Raw genomic sequence first — 24,428 nt, 5'->3', positions numbered from 1 at the left:
CCTCCCCCCCCCCCCCATAGAGATGAATGGTAAATCAAGCCTGCAAGCCACAACTCGGCTCGGCTTGCTCCTGTGAGTGGGAACATAATGGAGGCCTTTAATTATACTGCTAATTATCCGAGCTGCTGACAACAGAGCCAAATGCATATGTATTCCCCAATCTAAGTAAATGCGAAGTTACCTTAAATCAACGCAAAGTCAGGCATCGAAAAATGAGTAGTATGTATTTGCCAAAACTGCACCGCAAGCTCCCACGATTATGAATGAATGAAACTACAATCCACTCATATCACATCATATGCTGTGTGTCGTTTTCATTTCAAAATAAAGCCGATGAGCTAAGTATTATAATAATATTAGTATAACCTCATATAATAATTGTAACAGTATACTTTCAGTCCATTTTACTCTTTGTTGGCAGCTCAGTTCAAGTAAGCTCCAGACTGGCTTTGCTTCAATACATCATCAAAGTTGGAAAGTGCTCGAAATGCAACTACAGTTTGTTTAAGCTTGAGTCAATGGCATATTTTGTTCTGCTATATATCTTTTCCTAAAGGCCTTGTTTCACTTCCACCTCCTTGACACCTTGCAGTCATTGCAATGGATGGCATAAGCTTTATGAAACAAAAATGACAGCGCTACAACAATTTGAGATTCATATTCTAAATGGAGAAAACTAATACATTTAAACTTTGCAATCTGCGTTATTTAATATTCTTCCCAACTTCTGCTCATCTGAAAGTACACATTGGAAAGATATTGGACAAATTAGACGTGCTTCATTATTTTTTATAGGCAATTTTAAAACTTCACATGTACTTTATTCATGTTTTAGCTAAACAGCAGCAGCAAGGTTGTATCTATCATGCTCTTTGACAAAATTACATAAAACTACAATATATGTCACAAGGCCCCAATCAGAAATGAACTACATTTGACTTCCCCTACACATCAAGGTCAATGTGGCTAAAATACAGTTTGTTGTATAATGCAGAAGCCTTATCTCCACTTCTTGCTTTACTTTTCTTTTGTTTTGTAACTTCAACTTAATTATGATTCCTATCACAGCATTAGCAGGAGGCTTACGCATTCATAATATCAGATTTAGCTAAGCTGCAAGACAAAATGAGAAGGGGGGGAAAGCTAGCTGTATTATCTTAAAACCGCCATATCTAACCATATTCGCAGCATCTTTTCTACAAGCTTATTTATCTTCCAATGTGTCCATAAATCTCTCCTTTGGTTCAGCACTAGGACTCATGTCTGGCAACTCCCTTTAAAGATGACTCCAGCTCTCCTCCTGTACTCGACCAACCCGTCTCAGTCTGGTTTGTCGGACTTTATCTGCAAAACATCTAACATGAGTCGTCCCTCTGATCTACTCATTCCTCATCTGTTCCCATCCTTCATCCTGCTGTGATACAAGCTTTTCTGTCACTTTTCATTCATGTTTTTTTGCTTTTTTGTTTGCCATGCTTATTTATTTATTTATGTAACTTCTCTGTGGCAATTTATTAGAAATGCATGTATTTCAAGGTACTTTTTAATATTAATACTCTACTGTACTCCAGTAAGTAAATAAATGTATAAAGGAAATATTGCCTTTTACAGCATTTGTACCTGTAATTCCGGAGGCCCTCCTTCATCTCTGATCAGAAGAAGATAGCTCTGTCCATCCACGACTATTTCTTTCTTGAATCGCCCGCCTGTGGAAAAAGACATTTCATTTTTATTATTTATTTGATTTAGACTTCTGGATGAGAACATGTCTCCTGTGGACCGGATCCAACTGCTGAGAATAATATTAGTGCCCCACCAGCTGGTTCTGGGGCAGTAAAAAAATCACATTATGAAATCATACATTTCTTTAAGCCTACATTTCAAGTTAAAATACAACTTGACGTGGCTCGTAAAAGTTTGCAAGGGGAGAAAAAGGTAAAGTAGGCTTTCTCAGCTTAGGGTTCCCAAAGGGTTGTCAGCACGATGTATGTCAACAGGAAAAGCAGGTCTCTTTGGAGCCAATTACAGGGGCGAGAGAATGCCATTTAGCGCATCTAATGCACAGCTGCTGAGGGAAACAGTTCAGTGGTGCGGCTGTCACGTGTCCTGGGGACATGCACTGCTCACTGGAGGAGGGCGAGCAGGTGCAATGTGCACGAGGACTCTTTGTCCACAGCAATCAAACTATTAGATGAAGAAAATTCACTCATAAGGTCATAAGAAATGAGGGATGAGTGGAGACCAATAACCTTTAAGATGCACTTGACTACAGCTCTCTATTCTAAAGTTACGTGGCTTTTATGTATGCAAAATGGATAAATAAACTGACTTCAATTGATTACACAAATTAGCTTTCTATGTTGTTAAATGACTGCCTGTATTTCTAACTAACATCTAGTCATTGGAAACATGAACAGAGCTTTAGCTACAGACACAAACTTGTCTCTAAAAGATAGTTTTTAAGTCAGTTTGTTGAAACTTGGCGCTGCTGTTGTTTAGCTTCTCCTCTGCACATGCAGGTTTATTCAGCGTGGCTTGAGCATAGATCCATGGGTTTGAGGCTGTGTGGTCCTCAGAGAGCATGTGCAGAGCTCTAGAAGAAGCTCTGGTTCTAAAAGCTCATGTTTGAGAGCGGAGCATGAACGGGCCCTGAACACGGTCACAGACTGAGCCGCTGTGGTAAAAGCAGATCCATGCTTCCTGCACAGTAATGCCCAGCGGCCTGTAGCGCCACTAAAAGACACCGACTTCAGCCAAGCTTCAGCAGCAGAAAACAGGCTTATTTTGATATATTTTAGAACAATTCATATATAGTTGTGACTCACAGTAGTGCCCAGAGTCAGGACAAAACATGGGGAATCTGCGTTTCAGTTTTATGTAGCTAAAATCTGGAACATTCTTCCTGAAGATGTGAGACAGGCTTCTACTCTGACAATGTTCAAATCTAAGCTAAAAACAGTTTTGTTTAGCTGCGCTTATGACTGAAAGGATTTTTTCTTTGCACTCTTCTCTTTTGTTTGTGATTTTATTAGTTTAGACAATCAGTTGGATTGATAATTTTTAATTTAGTTAATTTTATTGTATTTCTGTTTCTGTAATTTCTTTGTGATTGAATGCATTTTTCCTGCTGTGAAGCACTTTGAATTGCCTTGTGTATGAAATGTGCTCTACAAATAAATTTGCCTTGCCTTGCCTTGCCTAGTTTTAGATTACATTGCCCTGACCTCATGCCACTGCTGTATTCACTGATGCTATATAATGTCACTTATTATATTATTTTTGATCTGGTTATTAAATTTTAAAGCGTGAACAACTGTATCATCATTACTAACATGCTCTTTGTAGTTTTGGAATATAAGTGCATTACATCTGGACAGTTTCCTATTAAAGAGCTCCTATATAACACTATAGACTGTTTAAATGTCACTTCACTATGACTATTCACTTATATACATAAGTATATAGAACTCTAAGAAAAAGATGTCGCCTGTCACATTAAAAAGCACTCACTTTTCCACATTTCAAAAACCAAAGGAAATATATAAGAACAGACAGTATAAGAAATTTAATTAAGAATGTCAGAATATCTTGTAGGCACATCCAAAGGACAGAGTGAGGGCCAGTTTAGAGCCCATGCCGTCTCCTCCTTTCGTTCACTCATCGCCATGATCCAGTGCTTGTTCCTTGCCTCTAGCCAAGCGGATAAAGCAGAACCCGATGGGAGAAGCAGACATTAAATTTGATTTTGCATATCATTTGAATGGTTTGCGATCCAGCAAAGATTAAAAACATTCAAATGAGAAAGTCGTGAGGCTACAGATGTCCCTGGGAGTGAAAACACTGCCTTATGAATACAGAAATTTATGCAGAGAGCAATTGGGCCAAATTGAATAATGCACACATTTGAAAAAGGTCCAGGAACGATCATGAATAGTTTGAGACCTGTGCACGGAGGACGGTGCGTCACATATTTGCTCTGATTTTTCTGTTTCGTAACACACGCCTGAGTCAAGGTCTGTTCATTATTAGATAACACTGACGGAAACGCCACTTTAAAATGTATGATTTGCTCCCCAGCATGCAAGATTAACATCAGCATGTTTCAATCATTTTGAGACGCCTAATGTGAGGCAGCCTTTTAAAACAACAACTAAATTTAATAGGCAGAGCTGAACTAGGAGACACTTAGCACATTTACTAGTGAAATGGGAAATTGAAAAATAATGTGAGTATTGTTGGATACTAATTAATTTCACAGGGACAGATCGATTAAACAAATTTTACTCTTCCCTACATCGGATGAACCAAAGCACGTGGCCAGTTAATATCACAGACACTAATTTGAAAACAATGAGAGTTATTTAGCTTAGAGTTTAGACAAAAATATGCTGGCTCTATGTCGAGTTAGTATTCAATAGGAGTCAAAAGAGTTCATAGCACTTCTCTTAATACTTTTATCTCACTTTGCAAATGTATATTTAAGAATGTTGCTATCTTCTTACCAGAAAATAGCAGATTTAACTCAAAGTTTAATGATGCATCCTCCTGATCTCTATTAGACACTTAGCAAACAGTGAATGTTAGGAATTTAATCTCGATTGACTGCACAGCAATAACATATTTCAGACATGTTACTGGGCCAATATTACTGTATTTTGAAATGCTAGCCTCCAGTCACACTCCCATCTTCTTAAGTCCACTTTAGCCCCCATGGCAAACAGGAAATTCCCCCATGGCTCTGCACAGCCTCTGAAGCCCTGACAGATGCTGCGGGTGTGACACTCCCCGAGACGGATCCACAGAGCCAGCACTTTCTCCCCCTGCACTGAAGTCACGGAGCTTTACGGATCCTCAGAAAGACAGAGAAACTATTCCTCAGCACGTCTCTCAATCCAAGTTTGAAAAGCCCAAAGGATGAAACGGACATCTTTACACCGAGAGAACAAAGGGATCTGAACAAAACCAAATCAAAAAAGATATGCCAGACTTTGTGCTAAACTGAGAACATCCCATTATATTTGGATATTATAAATAGCAGAGCATATTAGCAGAGTTAGTTGTGTACACACACGGCTTCAGCGCTAATGAGGACCTGAAAAGAAAATGGCAAGTGAAATAGTCACGCACAAAGTGTAATTCTATTAGAAGGGCATTACATTATCCTGCTGTAAAATGACAAATATGTATTAGATTTGAACTAGGTTTACCTGTAATTGCCCATTTTAACTTAGTTAAAATTGATGTTCTTGCAAGATCATTTAGTAATACGTTAGTAATGCATTTGTTTGTGTAGCGTTTACATAAAATACTAGACAGTCGAAATCACTTCATTTGGGTGTTGTGCTCTCTAAGACTCAATCACACAAAAACGCATATTTTGACAAACATTTTATCTCGAAATGTGTATATGTATGTATATATATATTTATTTACACACAGGCACACACAACACACACATTATGGACAGTCTACGCTATACTCTAATCTTGCATATTCCCCCAAACATCATTTTTAAATACTAGTGTTGCTCCGATCTGGATATTTGAGGCCAATCACCGATACCAATCCTCAGAAATGTTATCTGCTGAAACCGATCACATTGACTTTGTTTCAAAAAAACTTTTTTCTAATTATAATAAATGTTTGTATTAAATATACTGGGCATAATTCATTAGAAAAAAGGCTTTTGCTAATATGAATATCTAGTTTATAAGATAAACAGAATTTCCTTAGCAATTTAAGCCACTAATGTGCTTCTGTCCATCAATCATCTGCGTGGTTTGAATACTTGTGCCGTTCATGTCATGCAGCGGTGCGCATCTGTCACAGCCATACGGAGTATATATATAGGAGCAGGCTTTCATCCTCTGAGCAGTTTGGACAATTTGAGGAAGGAAATTGTGCAGAAGAGAGCAGCGAGGACGTCTATGATGTGCCTCTTTTAAACGCGACTTTGACAAAACTATGATGCGCTTTGCATTTTCGCTTTATACGTAGGGAACTCTGGTAACTGTACTGCTTCAAAAAGCACATTTTCTCAACAAAATAAGACATGACAGCTTTCAGAGGCCCATGGATCTTTTTACATTTACGGCACGCATGAAATGAAATGCTTTTTAATGAGTAAATCACCAGCGTGTACCTGCAAACCAGTGAAGTCTGTGCGTTCTGTGGATGCAATGGGAAACCATTTGGCACAGTCTGAGCACGTTACTTCACATGGCTGATAGACGACACATTTGGCTCCAAGCCTCTATTATGCTTTTGACTAAAAGACAAGCGGGAGAGCTCATAGTTCCGTCTGTGTTTACAGAGACACATGGCTGCTCCGAGTTGTTGTCCGCTCTGGGAGCAGGCGAGGTGCGAGAGGGATCAGGTGGTGGATACATTGTGGACTTAAGGACCACTTTAGAGCGTTTTACCAAAGAGGGTTCATACGGGGCTTAAATAACATTACTGCAATAACTTACAAATCATCTACCTCAAGGTAGATGTGATCGATGCATGTAAAGTGTGATTGGTGCATCTGATCAGCCCATTTTGCAGATCACCAATCACAGCGGCCGATTGATCAGAGCTCCTATATTAAATATATTTCCCCATTTTCATTTTACAGCTCTTCCACAGTCATTGTCACTCACTCACACAATGTTTTGCACAAGGACAAAATTGCTATATGCATTAGCTCCAGTGGTATTTGAACCACTAACCTCTGAAACCCGAGTCATTAACAGTAAGTTAACACTTGTTTACAATGCTATGTGCAAAATTATGGATACAGTTACAAGACATAAGACAAGACATATTGCATGTACTGGCTTCCATTCACAAACCTTTGTATACTGTACTACACTGACATATGCAAGTTTAGACAGACAGTAATATACAAGTATGGATTAAAATTCTCCTTCTGACTAATGAAGCCATAAATGACATGGCCCCATTCTGCCTCAAAGAGGCTATAGTCTCATTTCATCCAGACAATGCACTTTGCTCTGCTGGACTTCTGTCGTCTCTAAAAGCACAGTAGGAGACGGAGCGTTTAACTACCAAGTTCATGTGTTATGGAATCAGCTCCCTGTCCATGTGAAAGAGGCCAACACAGTCTCTTCATTTAAGGCTTAAAACCCTCTTTGAAATAGCATGAGATAGGGTACCTTAGATGATAGTTAACTGCCTGGAGGAACTCGCTCTACTCTAGATGAACTGCTCCTCATCTGCCTGCTGCTGCAGCCTTTCTGTCCGTGGGGGAAGGATCTCTCCATCACTGTGGTTCTCCCCGAGGTTTCTACTTTTTCACACAGGGTTTTTGTAGTTTGTCCTTAATGAGAAGGGGGGTCTAAGGACAGGGGATGCTTTGGGACAGTTATCCATTTTCTGTGAACATTGTTTAATCAGCTTCTCTGTTATTTCATTGGTCGCCCACCGAGGCAACTGCTGTTGTGATTTTGGGCGTTACAAAAATAAATTGAATTGATGTAAGAGTAGTGTTTCTTTAAAATATTGTTACTCAAATAAAAAGTAGTTGCTCAAATAATGACTGAAGTAAGAGTAAAAAAGTAGTTGGGAGAAACTACTGTTAGTAAGCGTTTGTTACCAAGCGTTTGAAGGTAAAATCTATATATATTTTGAATTATAATTACAGAGTTAATGTAATTGGACAAAACATTAATTCAGGCCCAGACTCCAGCATTTTCCAATATACACAATACATTTTAAAAAACTGATCATAATATAATAGGTTAAATCGTTCGTTAACATCATACTGTATACAGTATGATGTTAAAGAACGATTAAAGGACGATTTAACCTATTAATGTATAAAGACAAAAGCTTTATGTGAATGACATTTACAGTGGGACCCAAAACTTTTACTCAAGTAAAGTATTCAAGTAAATGTAACTCGCACAGTTTGCCACAAGCATATTATCGCTTTGCCTTAACTGTCCCACAGTATGGCATTAAATGAGTCCATGGTGGAGTTACAGGTCAGATCTTAGGAGAGGCGAGCCTGCTCATAGTTAAGTCCAACTCATACTTCAGAAGTTTGTTCTTGCACCTGAAGCTGCATGAAGAAAATTATGTCTATTTGTTCATGCTGCTGGAAGGGCCTTATAGGTCGGACAAAGAGCAATGCACTGAATTTATGGGAAGCGACACACTGCCAGAGTCAATGGAAGCGCATGTAGTAAATAAACAAGCAGGCATGGCAGTGTGTTTAGGCCCTGAGCAGTGACTTTACTTAATACTTTAAGTGAAATAAATAGTGTATTATTGTGGGCTTTAAAAATATGTTATACAGCCGACATGGAGAGGAGATGTTCAAAGCCTCACTTCTCTCATGGCAACAGTTGGGGGTTCATGGGAGGAGGAGCCTAAAGCAGTTACTCTAGCAGATACTTCTCTTGAAGTATAAAACACCAGAGCCGAAACTAACGTTTTAGTTCTTGCAGCCCCAGGTGCAAGGTGCACCTCTAAACATTACATTGCTGATCTTATATGGGTAGAGTACAAGTAGAACATTTTAGGGCAAAAGGATGCTTTGATACCAGGCATTTGCAGTTCTCACAAATGTAATAGAAACAACACTAATTAGAATAGAGCTTTCAAGACTGAACAAAACATTACATCTTCTCCACTAGTAAACATGCATTCAAATTAGCATTTACTACATAGTCTACCAACAGCATGGTTAACACGCAGCCTGCATTCTCTGTTACACGGAGGCGCAGACCTTGACATGGCGCCACAATGCAACTGAGCACCATCCTGCGTTTCCATAGCAACACACCCCAGTACCTTTTTTCAGACCACCACACCGAAAGCCCGGGAACAAAACGGCGAAGACAACAACCGCGGCTGTAACAGACGTTTCTCTGATCCCGCACAGTGCATTTTTCGATTTCAGAAGATGCAGCACCAAAACAACGAATTCAACAGATGCCTCTTTTGGAACAGGTGCACGTTGCAGACCAAGTTGTTGACGGATGCAAGTTTGAGTGGACATGTTGGCTTGATTACAGAAAACAGCACTTGTTCTGTTTTGCACCAGTTTCTACCATTGATTTCTGAAGGACTAATTAAGCTAGGAAGATTTTTTTCCTGCTCCCTCAGCGCAACAAAACGCCAGAAACTAATTATGCGCTCTATGTCTGAGTCCTTGCTATAATTGCACCAAAATGAGAAACTTCAATAAATATCACGACTGAGCGGATTCAGAGTGCGATCAAGTCCACCAGGGAATGTTTCTGTCATGATTTTTGTGATACATTGAGAAAATAAAGTTTTAGCGTTTTCATAATTTATCAAGACAATTATATTATATCTTTAGGCTAGAGGTGATTGAAAAAACCTTGGAAATGAACAAGGTAAGCGATACTTTATTGATCCCTGTAGGAAAATGAGAACTAGCGTTTCGACTCATCCTTCAATGACGCAGAAACAAAATGCAGCGCCTGGAGACCGTCTTTAGGTATTGAACTGGGCTTGGTCAGGAGGATTCTGCCTGATCTGCATGTTTTGGATGTTGGAAACCGGAAAGCCCAAGGAAATCTACACAAACGCCAGGAGAAATATGCAAATGTGACATAGAAACCCTCTGTTGCCTTTTGGAAGTCAAACCTAGAACCTTCTCGCTTTGAAGTGAGTGCTGGCAATGAATTGAACATGATTAATCGTTGTAATTTTCTTTAGTCCATCCTACTATGCTGCTGATAATTTTTGAGGGATAAATAAACCCATTCTGGTGTGGTGAAAACACTTGTCTGTCTATCTAAAGGAGTCAATATTGTAGATCTATTCAAGTCAGTGAGCTGTTTGTAATGAAAGAGGAAAACAGCAGCAGGCTTATCCTGAGCAAAAAAAAAGCATCCGTTGCCTTTCACCCTGGAGCATTTAGAAGATGTACACAAGCCCAGTGTACTCTGCTGCAAAGAAAACAACAAAATATCAAGGTTCTTGCACGTGGGGTGGGGTGGCCTGTAAGTGCATGCTGGAGCGCAAAAGAAAAGAAGAAATACTAGACTGTCATCACGGTGGCGTCTTCACTTCTTAATGAACTGCGTTAAGTGACAGACCTAACTAAGTTGAAGACTCTTGAACCAGGGGGAAAACTGATCTGACCTACTGGACAGGAGGCTTTTGTTTTAAAATGTCCAATAAAAACTTAGTAAGTACACTTAAGTACGTACAAAGTCAAAGAGACATTACCCAGAACTGCTTTGTAACTCACCTGCTTTATAAGATAAGATAAGATATTCCTTTATGGTCCACACATGGGGAAATTTCATTGTTGCAACGCTGGTAGATACAGAGGAAAAGGACAGATAACTTATAGGAAGTTTAAAAACACTCTTATGTAGTTTGATTCAAATAGTCAAAAACCTTGTCAATCACTAACCAGATTTCCATGCACTCAATACTTCCTTTTGAGTTATAAACAGCCCGGCGTCAGACAGTCAGACTTCTGCTTTGACGCGTTGGGAAGAAAAGACTAAGTCAAACTTATATAACGACTCCCCGTCTATAGGTGTTGCATAACCTGATATTTATGGCCTTGAAAGGCGCAGTAAACAGGCTGCGTTAAAAGGGTAGCAGACGAGTGGAGTACTTACCTTCTGGAGACTCTTCCTGTACATATGTCCCCGTCAAGTATCGGTGGACCAAGGCAGACTTTCCACTGGATAGATTACCCACAATCCCCTGTGAAGGCCAAAACAGAACACAGTTATTAGGGACAGAAGTGATGAAAAACACTGGTACCCTAAAATAGCAAGACCTTAATTGGAGACATGATAGATGGGAGTTGTTCTTCTCTGGGTGTTTTGGTTATAGCACAACATTGTTAAAAAAAAAACGAGCAGTTCGTGACAATGCAGCTTTCCAAAGTCAAAAGGTGTGAAAGTATTATATTGCAAATTAATCAGCTGCAGGTCCTTGTTATTTTTGTTAGATGAGAGCATAATTCTGCCAGACCATTAGTTTCTAATTATAAATCAGTTATATGTTTGGTCTCGGTGGTCTTGAAGTAACTTGAATGAAGCCGAATAAAAGAAAGCAGAATAAATGTAACCTAAAACAACATAGAGCATAGAGCTAAGGAATAAAGCAATATCAATGAATTTACTGAATAGGGATGTCAAAGCTAATTAAGTTTATTGATAATTGTGATTATTCAGGTCAAAATATATAGTAAGACCTGAATATAAGAACTATGTAGAAGCAAAATTAAGTCTTTTTACTTCACTCCATAGCCAAGACAATGCATCTAAATACAAACCACATTATCTGGCTGTTTTTGTCATTGACTTTATTTGTGATTAAGAAATGATTTTGTAAAAGCAGGTCACAAACTTGAGTAATTATTACTCATTTTTTATGATTTTGTTTCCTGTAGGCTTTATTAGACAGGATAGGACAGGGTGAAATGGGGAATGAGAGCGAGGGGAAGACATGCAGTTAATTGTCGGAGTTGGAATTCAAACTCACGAAACACTTTGCTTGTGGGTGAAGTGTCTTGCCTAAGGCCACAAAGACATTTGCTCTAGCGCCCCACTGTGGCACCTGGTGTTCCAGCGGTCTACCACTCAAGTACTAACCAGGCCCTGTCCTGCTTAGCTTCCTAGAGCTGACGAGCTCGGTCTTCGGCAAGCGAGTATGGCCATAGGTAATAATAACGTGTTAAACTAAGGGAATGAAAGATAATTAAACCTGTCATTGTTGTTTGGCTATGGTCTCATAATTCTTTGTAATTGTTAATACTCGTTAAATTGTTGTTTTTCTACCAATTATTGTAATCATAACAGAGTTTGTGACATCTCTAGTACAGGATGAAGGCATCACTTCTTATATTGTTTTGCCCATTATTTCACCATTCAGTAAAATGTACTAAATTAATAGACTCCAAATCTCTCTTAAGATTTTATAATCCTTAATTTAAAGCAGAGGTACCTGATTTTCAAACCGCGAAAGGAGGAAGTCCATCCAACTCATCCAAAGCTCTCACAAACCCTTTGTATTCACATGCATTCATTTGCAGGCGACTTGCTGCTTTAGAATAGCTTTTTCCACCTAAGCACAGCCAATCAAGAGCTGCTTGTGGACATTATTAGCTGCAGACAGGGTGCAGCGGTCTCATAGTGCTACTTTTACAACAGACTCTTTTGGGAGAAACACAAAATGCAGTAATTTAACAAAGTAAAAAGTCAGGTACCTAAGCTTTTACAAACTTAACCAAAAAAATGTAATGGTGTCAAATGGTTTTAAGAGTGTGAACGTTTCCAAGTATCTTGTTCAGTTCCTCTCAACACAAACATAGTTTTAACTTTATCATCTGCACACCCAAATTATGAACTTATGGAAATCTATAGGCCTTTTAAATACAACCAAAAGCTTATCAAAATGATTGATGAATGATGAGTTTGCGCCTTGTTGCCGACTGTGTGAAGCTCATACACAAGAGGGTTTAAATGTAATCGCTTTGACTGTTATGTTTTTCCTGCTTCCTATCCCCAGCGTCTCCAGATCAAACCAAACACTTGTGTAGCTGTGTCTCTGGGGGGCAGCGGGCTGATGGAGGGTGGGCCCGCGATACAGTGCGTCTGCGAAGAAAGAAAAACCCTCCTTTCGTACCCACCGCGGCCCTATCGTCGCTGCATCATTAGTGGGTGTTCGCGGCAGGTATGGTCCTAATTATAGGGAGGTTTAAGACTCCGGAGAACAGGCCTTTACCAACCCCCAACCCCCTCGCTGCAGTTGAATCATGAGGTATCGCAGAAGCAGCAGAATGGAAGAGGTTGAGGTTAAGAAAAAGTTGGTAGGCTGCGCACTCGGAAACATTGGAGTTGACAAAAACGGTCTTGAACTGTACCGCAGACTTGGGGTGCCCCGCTGTTTTAAATGTTAAGCTTTGCGGGTCGGCGTTTTGTAGTCGAACATCAAATGAAATGTTGTATCAGCACTCTTACTTTCAACTGGGAGTTGAAAGACCTGGCATGGATGTTTTGAGGAGCGGAAGAGGTAAAGGTTGTTTTAAATTTAAGTGTTGTGATTGTCAAACTTTGCACAAATTAATTATCTTGAATTACATATGTTTCTGGGCAACAACTTACATGAATTAGCCAAATATCCAGGACTAAATTAGGGGGGGGAAAAAAGACTACACCAGGTCTAAACTATAACTATACCAGGTTGATACACAATTAACAGAATCAAGACTTAACCAGTTATTGACTAACTAAGACTACAGGACTAAAACAGAACTTTTCTGAAACTAAACCAGTTCCAAACCCTGACTACATCATATCCGGCAAATAAACCTGTGAACCATTTAGGATTGTACTCATGCCTGCATTTATGTTATATTATATATATTAAATTTCCCGACATTAATGGTTGAAATTACAAGTTTAATATGTAAAAAGAAAGCTTATCTGTGTGAAATATTGGCTCAGCACTCTGACCTGGAGCAGCAGAGACCGAATAATGGATTCTAATAAGCTGCACACTTGCTGGTCTTCAGTTTTAGATGTCTCTAGAAGTCAGTGAATTGTCATATTCTATTCTGAAACTTGTACTTGTAAGGATGACTGCACACTTTAAGTTACTTTTAAAAGAATAATATCAGTGCAGCCTGGTGGTTGAGTGGTGAAGGCAGCAGCAAGCATGCCAGGAGTTCAAATCCCGGACATAGGAGATTGATTGAATATATTTTAATTAATCCAAAATTGACAATTACATAGAGGATGAATATACTATCAGACTTATTAACAATGTAAAAAAGCTGTTTGAGAGATGTCTTATAGTGTTACTTCCTAGACAAAATAAACATGCGCAGGGATAAATGAGAGTGCGTGTATCTACAGTAATTGGCATGTTTAAGTACAATTTATTTTAGAGATGCAGGAAAACATGCTTTATTGAGTGTCTGTTTCAAGATATTGATTCAGCAGACATCCTGTTTGGTCTCTGACTTGATGCTTTAAGACTATTGACTGGCAGCTGTCCAGAAAGTCTCATATGGTTTGAACTGTTATTAATAAAATGCTTTCTGCCGTTATTTGCATAACATAATTGGATCCATTTAGTCATAAGTTATTATGTTTTGATGAAATCGTCTCTGCACTGGTATCAGTTGATTGCTACTCAAGACCAAACGATCAATATTTGTCTCAAAGCTGAAAAAGATGGATCAGTGCATTCCTAAATAAGTCTCAGGTATGAATATCATCTTAAAATAGGAGGACTTTTTTCAGATTCTGAATTATTGATAGTATTAAAACTAGCTTGAAACTAGATACTCATTTGAACAAGTATTGACACTATTTAAAAACAAAAAACATCATCTATATTTGACAATGTTGTAAAATTAATATTTTTCTTTCTTTAATTATCACTGGAGTATAATTGCTAACGAGCCTTTTCCTTAGTATCGAACATGAGAGTTAGTATTTGAGAACACTAATTCTGTTTCCCCCCATTTCCCATCACACAATACTACATTCTCACATCACAAGTTTCCTTTTCAGTTCAACTTTCACCAATCCATTTGACCCCACCGTGAATCAAGAAGGAACCTACCGATTTACGGCAAATAGCTTCTTAGAACTAAGTTAGGATGAGCGTGACTTTGACTGAACCGTTTTCTTTTAAGTTTGTAAAACAGTGTTCATCAGAGCACTTAGATTAGATTTTCATGACCTCAAGTCTTAAACTGAAGCTGCCAATTAACACCCTCCAAACTTAAAAAAGAACAGTGTTTGAGGCAAGAATGCCGGTTAAAGTCCTCGAGCGTTCAATCCCTGCATCTCTACCTGAAGATGGAACTAACACATCAGTGGGCACAATGGTGGAAAACTCATACGAGAGCTGCGTTTGTGCTTTTTGGCAGTAGCGGCGTTGTCAGTGGGGATGAGACCCAAGAGGTGCCACCAGTCTAGCCCAAAACTGTCAGTCATTGAACATCCCGCTTCAAGCCTCCATGCGTCTCCATGACGACACAGCATCATTAGAAAAGCGCACTATATACAAGTAAAAAAAAATAAAAGAGAACAAAAATGTTACTCACCACTTTGAGTTCTGGCACAGATCGACTCAATGTCCATTCTTGGCTGTTGACGAAAGAGTCTGCAAGAAGACAAAGGATGATGATGAAAAGTACATTCACGGATTATGTGACAGTGATGATGGTTACGTTACTGCGTGGAGAGTGTCATACAGGCAGCTAAATCCATCAATGTACCTTCTTTGAACAATGCAATCAGTGGAACTATAAGCGCACATGAATACGTACGGCATTTTCAAAAGCACAAAAGGAAGTTGATGACAGCTATAGTGTTCCCTAAGGATGGATTTAGATTTTAATGTCTTTCTTTTTCTTTATTGCGAGTCCTTTTGAATGATAAAACAAAAAGTGCACTCTTGCTAATGTTCCCTACCCACGCCACACACACACCAGTGGATGTTGTGACAGTTTGCCACACGTGCTTAAACACTGGAGTCACAGCTTGTAGCCGGAAAGATCATTAAAGCATGCTATTTATATCTACTGTTCTTCTGTTGCTATGGTCACGTTTGATTTGGTACATAACATTACCCCAATGTTATTCATGCTAAGCACATCTACGGTACATATATATTAAAAAAAAGTGTAATAAGAACAAACCAAAAACAAATCACTGTTCAAATCATCATTCAAATTGTGCAAAGCTATTTCCTTTAATTGCAGCACACAATAATAAGTGTATGAATCATTCAAAGTAATTTCGTTCAAAGCCAATAAACTAAGCGACACATTTGTCACAAGTCATTTGTTTTGTTCCCTTCTCAAATAATTCTAAAATGAAACCAAGGTCAACGATACAATAAGCTTGTCCCCATTTTCTACCACAGATGATGTATTCAGGTGAAAATTCAACTGGGCCGAGTATCTGTTCCAATATTGGGGTTTCTACATGGGGTGGACTCTAAAAAGGGATTAAGCTAATCCTTTTCAACAGACACATTTCACGAGACTTGATCCAACTTGTCGACTTTACCAGTGGTATTTAGGTAAAGATCACTGTGGAAAAGACCAGAAGAAACTCCTCAACTTCCACAAGCTGTACTTCTTTCCCACAGGACTAGGTCACAACAACAATTAGAATAAAGACTCCCTTCCTGCCTTGGATCAGCACTTCAAACTACTAAACATTTTGAAAACTAGTCTTCAGACAAGTAGGTGTGTAACACAAGGCTAACGCTGTCAGAACCATAGAATTAAAAGTGTTAATGCTTGCTCATTATTGCAGTAAAGCCCCGAGAGTTGCAACAACAGTATTTCCTTAAGCGCTGCAGGCCATGCTTGAAGAATGACAGTATAAACTATTCAAACTTGCACCACTATTTTACTCCCGAAAGCACTTTCAAACTGTAGAATGACTCACAATGGGAAAGGGGCCAGCCAAAATCCCTTTTAACCCACTGCAATTAGAGTCAAATAGAGCCCGCACATAGATATTTACTTATTTCTGACCCCTATTTACAATGAGGCTTGTGCCGCTCGGGGCGACTCACTTGTTGTGGTGGAGAGCACTGGAGCCTCTCGAAAACAGAGAAGCCTTTTATTTAGCGAGGGCAACGCGCTCAAAGACATGTCCCAACACGTGGGACAATGCCGTATTTCAGTGCACACGGCTCTTTGACAACATTTCCGATAAAGTTATTCGATCATTCTCCCAGGGGGTTTCCAACATAAGAGCTATTCTTACCAGAAGCTTTCTTTTTACCACAAGAAGTGCTTATCTACAATGGCTTTGGGCAAGTTAAAGTGTTTAAAACCAACCCGACAATGACCCAGCTGAATTTTATCACTAGTAGTAGAATTAGAACTAGTCACAATGGTTATTAACACAGAAATATAAAGAAGAACAAAAACAACATGTAGATGTAGAACAAAGAGCCTTGTTTTCCCCAAGTTGTTGAGTTTTGCTCCAGTACGAATATGTTGTAAAAGCAGCAAGGCGAGTCAAAATGAGATCACAAAGTCCGAGACGCGTCTAATTATGGGGCGTTTAATTCCCAGAAAACCAGGAAGTTAGCATGCTAGTTGTTGTTTGCATTACCGTGATGACAGAACTCAATGAGGCTTCTGAAAGTTGTGTAAAACACTAATAAACTCATTGCGGTGAATCATTAGAACGCTAGGAATATGTGGAAAAGTGAGGAATAACATCGGACTGCAGCAAACAATAGAAAACAAACTAGTTCTGTTTTTCACATTTAAGGTCTTCGCGCCAACTGCTGTTAGTTTTAAATGTTGCCGTTTCTCAGTTGAAGTACAAATATGAAAAAATAGAAGTTGAGGATTTAATGCGTTATTTGCCAATTGCATACAATTTTGTCAAATAATCAAAGGAAAAATAAAGCTTTTTGGCCAACCTTCTACACTCATGTACTGACAACACATATTCTTGTAAGTTCAGGGCTATTGTCTTATCCCTCTTGACTAATTGTGTAAATTTTACTCTATATGACGAGTAATTTTTGAGACATTTACCAATCCGATCATCACTTCTGCCTCAGTAGATTAGTCATGCCAAGAGCCTTGACATCCCATTGCACTTTCACAAGGTTTGACATATAACCTTTTCTCTAACAAGCTTAAATGTTAGTTGCTTGGCACATCATATTTCTGATTTCATAGCGGTCCAAACTTTCACTCTTCTTCTTCAGGATACATTCGAACAAAGGCCAGTGCACTGATTACCGCGCACCAACATAAAATGTCACCACAGGCCAACAACTGAATGGACATTTTGCCCAGTGACACATGAAACACCTTTGGAACAGTAACATTGACCATAAGCGCATCATTTATCCATCCAGAAGGGCAGAGACACAAAAGGTGACAGGACTACTGTGCACGCTCGTCACGTATTCCACAATGTACTTTTAAGAGTTTGACGCGTACTATAGTTGTTGATTTGTGTTGTCCGTGGATGGTTTGAAAACATTTGTAAGTCATGGGTGCAGCTTCAATGTCAAAATATGCATGTTAAAGCTTCCATAAAAAGTTAAATACAATGCAAAGTTCGATTATTGCCTCATAAAATACAACTCTATAATTATAATCAGTTGTAAATGTATTGTTAGTAGATCGGACTGTCCCTTTAAACTGCCAGAGTACGCACTGAAGTCAACACATGATTTGAGCCATTCTTTTCTGTGTCTTGCTCTGCCATAGTAACAGAAATGTTATTATACATTTTGTGCTGGGGTCCACATGGAAAATTGGATTTATTCTGGTCTGAAAATTACATTACCCAACTCTGTGCCACAGTGCGAGCCAGTCCACCGGCTCCAAAAAGCAACCCCCTAATTGAATCCATGTGCCCGTTTTGCGTCATTCTTTAAATATGAGCCGCCCCATGTTACTGTCCCAGAATGCCTATGGAAACAGAGAGCCCTTGCGACCGGGATGTCCAGAAGAGGACACCAGCCCCTTTGTCTCTTTGACGGGGGGGAACATTTTGAGTTGCTAGCTTGTTTGTCAGGTCTTTCACTTCACTGCCCATGTCCGCTTACAGAAAATTGTCTATTCAGTGTGAAGGAACTGAGTACAGTGTGGGAGTACAATGTGAGCTGAATCCTAGTGCCTATAGTAAGTAGACAGTGGTTTCTGAAATGGCAAGAGGAAAACTTTGAGGTCTCAACCAAGCGCTCTGGCTCTGACTTGCCTCCTGACCAAGGCTTTCCCATCGCCGTAAATTACAGGGTGAGAATAAGCTTGCAATTAGTACTTTTACCCCCCCTCATTTGCCAACCTCACAGCCGACCGACATTCCTCAGACTACTTTTAACATCCAGACGTACGGCATCCTCTCGGGAGCTGTTTACAAAGATGGGACGCAGATAGAAGTGGGATATATTGACAACACTTAATATCCTTCTTCTATTTTTATTATCAAAGGACAGTATTCAGACAGTTGCATGGCTATGTGCTACTATGGGATCCAGAATACACACTCCAGTCCCAGTGCCTGGAGCCAAATTCACAATGTTTTTCAGTCACCAAGGATTTTCCCCCTCTTTCTTTTTTTCTTTGTAACCAGGCATGTTGAAAAGATGGGCGTGTCCCTGATTGGCTAAACCACGTGTCAATCACCCATCTGAACTGAGGAGAGATCAAGGTTCTCCAGCTGACTTTTTAGGGTGAAGGTCTAAATTTTTTGTCGCAATTGAGCTTTGTTTTGATCATGGAGTATTTATTTTGACAATTAAATTAGGCTTTTTTGTATTAATTTACTTTCTCTAAATTGTCATCGCAACACTAAACCCTTATTGAAAATAACTTTTTGGGTTTTTGTACAGCCCAATTACAAAGAACGAAAGTTTTAGAATCATATTTTGTCAGGCTTCGGAATACTAATGTCTTACATCTGTCAAGACTGACAAAGTGACAAATCCCTTCAGCAACAAACAAGGGAACGAAAATCTAATTTCGGTGCTGCTCCATGGCACCCTGAAAGCCTTAGTTTATCTACAAACACGCATTGACTCTTGGAACACAAGTTGCTTTGATTGTGTTATACTAGCTAATGATAAAGCATATAATGCGATCATGGGGAGCTCAAAACCATGGGTTAGTTTTTCATGTCTGACTTTCTGACAAGCATCATTAATACAAAGAAAAATAGCTACAATCCAAACAAGATTAAAACATGTCATCAGCGGGTGTTGTAAGTGACAGATTTAATCAAATTTAACAATCATGCATTTAAAATACAAATTGAAATCTTTATCCACACTATTATTTTTCCTTCACCAATGTGTTAGTTGAGTGTTTATAAGCATTTATTTTCATTAACATGTATTCAATGCTGTGAAAATGTAATTGATTTCAGGGATTTTTTTTTACATGGAAAAAACGGTTTACTGTAGATGTTTTACGGGGCGATGGGAGTAAGCTTAGCCCATCTTCATTTATTTTGAATATTTGGAAAGAGCTTTATCTTGTTTGGATTTGGAGTATCTTATTTTCCTGTTTGGAATCGACTCCTTAAAAATGTTTTTCCAAGTTCTGATTAGCTGAGGGGTGAACATTAAAACTACCCAAAGCCTGCCAACAAACCCCATTAAAATGTAAACAAACGACTGCAATTAAGTACATTCAAAATTGTGAAAGGAATACAGAGATAATTATCCTTTTTATTCACATTCATTTCATGAAATGACACTAAACAAGAAACGCATTCAAGTCAAAAAGTAGAAAAAGAACATTAATCCTAAAGGTCCACAGCCATAAAAGTTATAAAATTGTTAAAATTGCCAATAACTACCATAAAATGACACCATAAAACAAGGGAAGTCAAACCTAACCTTGAGGCAACTTTAAAAGCATCACCTTGTAGAGCAAATGAGGTATAATCCAATAACTTTGTTGCAATGACAGATACCATGATTGTATATTGTAAGACTTTTCAAAGTTAGGTGCATTTACGGCCCAATACTGTACATTAAGACGACATCATCACAGAGCCATTTTTTGGTAACCCATCTATCTTTCAAAATTCAACACGGCTGCTCTGAAGATGCAGGTCAAATGCATAATTCATATCTTTTTCAAATAGCCTGTTTCTTAAGCAGCCCGAGTTCAACTTTGACTGAGAAATAAATTTGGCAGTGGTTTGTGGCTAATAAAATGCAAAGAAACGGAAGTAAAAAGGGAATTCAAATCACTGTGAATATATTTTCTGTCAGTCTGGAGTTAAAGGATGGAAAGATCACACGGTGGAATTTTGCGTAAACTCTTTAATAGATATAGGCGAGTCAGAGCGAGTTAGGATAAGCGCGCATCACTGGGCTGCTTCCTGTCTGCTGTAGAGCTGTGATACCTTACACCGTGTTGGTTTAGTGACGGTGTGGTGGGCCCCTATTAGCAGGTGATGATAAGGTGAAAGACTAAACATATGGTACTGCTATGTTGTTTTGTCAATCATTCATTAATTTACATACAGACTACATGCAATTTGTAGCAAGTGGGAAGGAAACAAGCTACCTACATTTGCATAAGCTCAAAGAGTCGATAATAGAATAGAAAGAATGTGTAATTTAATGTACATTTTACAGGTTAGACTACTCATTTCACTAAAAAGAAGTTATGATAATCATATTTTAACATTTTTGGCATTTTTTTTGTTTTACACCGGGCCAAATCTCCTGACAAATAAAAAGACATGAAAACACATTTGTTAAATGCACGTTTGAAGCAGAACTAACTAAAAACGTTAACCTTGTTGAATGTCTTTGTAAGCCCCTGTAATGGTTAAATATAAATATTCAAAGAGTTTGAAGTGTCCAGCCTATCCGTCTGGTGTCTCTGGGCGGAAAACTAGCCTTGCAACATTTGTCGACATCAAACCAAAGACAACCAAGAAACCATGGCTCTTTTTTTATATTCAGCAATGAAAAATGTTTTTGCATGCTATTGTACTGTCTTTTTATGATAGATGTTTATTTTCTGACAATGTATTTTCACAAGGGACCTGCAGGGGGAGCTCTATCTTAGTTACTTAGTATTTTAAGATAAGATAAGATAATCCTTTATTGTCCCACATGGGGAAATTTCATTGGTGCAACGCAGGTAGATACAGAGGTAGATACAGAAGAACAGATCACTTATAGGAAGTCTGAAAAACACTTTCAGTAGAAGATCTCCTATAAATAAATAAAAACGGATCTGACAATGTATTTCTACTCTAATTTTCAACATGTTTCAACTTTTCTTCATAAAACTCCACTTGATTTCTGTAAAACATTTGTATTTACAGGTATTAACACACCAAATAAAATGTGAAAATACATAATCTGTCATACGCACCATGCTGTATATGAAGCACACTGATGAACAATATAGTTGGCTTAAAAAACAATAATGGCACCAACTAAGCTAGCAGTCCCTGAATTAATTTCAAGAAAACATTCTTAATGTTAGCGGGCTAGCCTCTCACAGATCTGACCTGTAACTAGGCTTGGTGGTGCCACTTGCATGTCTCAATGCCAACAGTCGAACATTGGAAAAATAATTATCTTCATGAGGTATGAAAGTAGAGCATGCTCCATCAGAAAAAAGTATAGTGCAACCTTACAAGTTCAGTATGGCTGCAAGATTAATCACAATCAAATCAAAATTTTAATCAACACTATAAGCAAGGGTCACAATTCTACCATAATTCTTTCCACAAACAACATACAATGCCTTATTCTGCATTAAAGCTGCTAAACCTGTAGTTTAGAGTTGTGCAAACATGTTCTGAAATACATAGCTTGACAGTTCATGTTTTAGTCTCCTCATCAATTCTCCTGAACACAGGATTTTTAAACATTTGTAAATTTAAACAAGATGTGATTATCAAATCCTGAATCCAAACTAAATTGCAATTATGTTCTGAAAGATTGCAGTAAGATATTGTTCAGCTCTAGAACACATTATTTCCATTTGACTGGTCTCAGGTTATTTGTTGAATAATGTTGCTGCTGTTAATTTTCATAAGCCCAATATACTTATTGAGAGGAGCTAGTTTTGTAAATGTAAGGAAAACAATGGCGTCAAGAAAAATCCGTTGGTCTGTGCAAGTAATACAAGAGACTATTGTAAAAAAAAAAAAAACTGGATAAGGATTCATTCCAGGCTTCAGCTTTAAAAATACATGTCCTCACCATTTCTTGATGCTTACTAAATTCTTCATGCACCCCTGTTCCCATGACTTTATTAGCCGAAAGACATCTCCTGACTTTATGCCCCTCCTCCACCGTCTGCAGGAATCTCCAGGAATCCCCCAACCCACAGCAGCCTGCGGCCCACTGACCCCTCACGGATCTCTGAGCATGACTGATCTACAGGTGGGGGCAGGGTCGGCTACGTCTGCAGCGCATAGTACCTCAAATTCATCCACAACTTCCTCTTACAAAATTTAAGCTTTCTAGCACAAGAGAATGTTGGACCTTGCAGGCAGAGTGTGGACATGTATTCTGTGGCTACTCATTTGAAACAGCCTGAGGTGCTGGGTATAAAAGGTGATCTGGAGTTACTCTCTTAGAATAGGCAATAGTTTGAGGAATTTTGTCTGGAGCTAGCTTGTAAAGGTAGGCTTATTGGGCAGTTTTAGGTCTTAATTGATTCTTGTCAGTGGATTGTTAACACTTGCAGTTGGTGAAAGTCAGCAGGAGCCCGCTTACAGTAAAAGTGCAGTTTTTAAAGGTATTTATGAACAATGAAAATGCCAAAAATGCACAAAGGACACATTTCATGTCTGCTGCAACTTTAAGTGGCATAGCTGCCACGCATCGGTCTTGTCCTTGTCCAAAGGCTACACTAAAGAAGCATAAGCAAAAGTATACATTTGAGAAAGTAGGACAATTACATCATCCATACACTGAAGATTGTGTATTCAGAGCTGACTACTAACTTTGTAGAGTTAATTTAGCAGCAAACACTTAGGCAGGTAGTGACAGGCACAGAGTCCCGCCCAGGGCACAGAGCACCTTGCTGCACTCAGGCCCATTGGCACACCTACATTCCTAATGCTGAGTGAGTCAACGCAGCAGAGAGCATGGACAAATAGCACTTAGCACAGTGGCCTGACGAGACAGGTTTCCTTGACAACCTGACACGTGTGAACACAAACAAAACCAAGGAGCAAAAAAGTCTATCTACGAAACTATTAAAAGCACAATGTGGCAGTAGAAATTGAACTTGTGTCCTCATGGTTCAAAGGGTGTCCTAATGAGGATAAATGCAGTCATTTGGCTGTCAGGGACAACTAATGAGATTCAGGGAAAGGTGTGAAATCAGAGGCTGAAAAAATACCAAATGACAGCAATTAAATCACATTAGTTAGAAATATTTCCATTTCATCCTTTCCAGGCAACTGTTAGGATACAGTAGTATACTGTCAGGGTTAACCATTGAACACAGAGCTTCTCCCTCCATTATTAGACATGTAATCCTATTCATTTAGCCCTGCTCTCTGCCAGCCATATCCCCACTACAGCCACTAACGGCTCCACTACCACTGCTCTAATGCTTTAAGCCACAGCCGTCAGCAGTACTAGTCTGGGTCTACACACAACAGCCACTGGACCACAGTCGTTTCATTAACTTAAAAAATTGTGTGCAAGGCCAAGTAATGCTGTGTTAGTGCATACAAACCCAGCTCACACATGAAAAACTCTGGCAGAGTGCATTACCCCAAAATAGACATTCCAAGTAGACTGTAAAAAAAACTTTGTATTTGAAAGTCATCCAGGCTTGCATTTCCCCATGTGGTTCTCGTTTGCCTGCCCCCCTTAAAAAAAAAGCACACTTCCGCGTTTCACACGGCCAATAACTTTCTATGAAGTAAATGGGGGTAGTATTGGTGGGAGAATGAAACTCAGTAACAAACTGAGCA

At 38.9% G+C, this 24,428-nt stretch overlaps 1 protein-coding gene across 3 annotated transcripts in view; it reads right to left on the bottom strand.

Annotated features, from left to right (window-relative positions):
* The window catches only part of agap3 (ArfGAP with GTPase domain, ankyrin repeat and PH domain 3), a 158,621-nt gene that overhangs the window by 74,998 nt on the left and 59,195 nt on the right, over positions 1 to 24,428 (bottom strand). For all 3 annotated transcript variants that reach the window (XM_072441675.1, XM_072441676.1, XM_072441674.1), the window contains exons 2-4: positions 15,065 to 15,123; positions 10,614 to 10,701; positions 1,621 to 1,706 (exon numbers count right to left, since the gene is read on the bottom strand). In XM_072441675.1, the coding sequence (XP_072297776.1) occupies positions 1,621 to 1,706; positions 10,614 to 10,701; positions 15,065 to 15,123 (233 nt within the window). The remainder of the gene's footprint in view (positions 1 to 1,620; positions 1,707 to 10,613; positions 10,702 to 15,064; positions 15,124 to 24,428) is intronic.

Source organism: Eucyclogobius newberryi, unplaced genomic scaffold, assembly GCF_026437365.1.
Source record: "Eucyclogobius newberryi isolate DKJ021-1_F unplaced genomic scaffold, fEucNew1.0.hap1 SCAF_12, whole genome shotgun sequence".
Lineage (NCBI taxonomy): Eukaryota > Metazoa > Chordata > Actinopteri > Gobiiformes > Gobiidae > Eucyclogobius > Eucyclogobius newberryi.
Note: the sequence above shows the minus strand (reverse complement) of the source record. Positions and strands in the feature narration are given on the sequence as shown.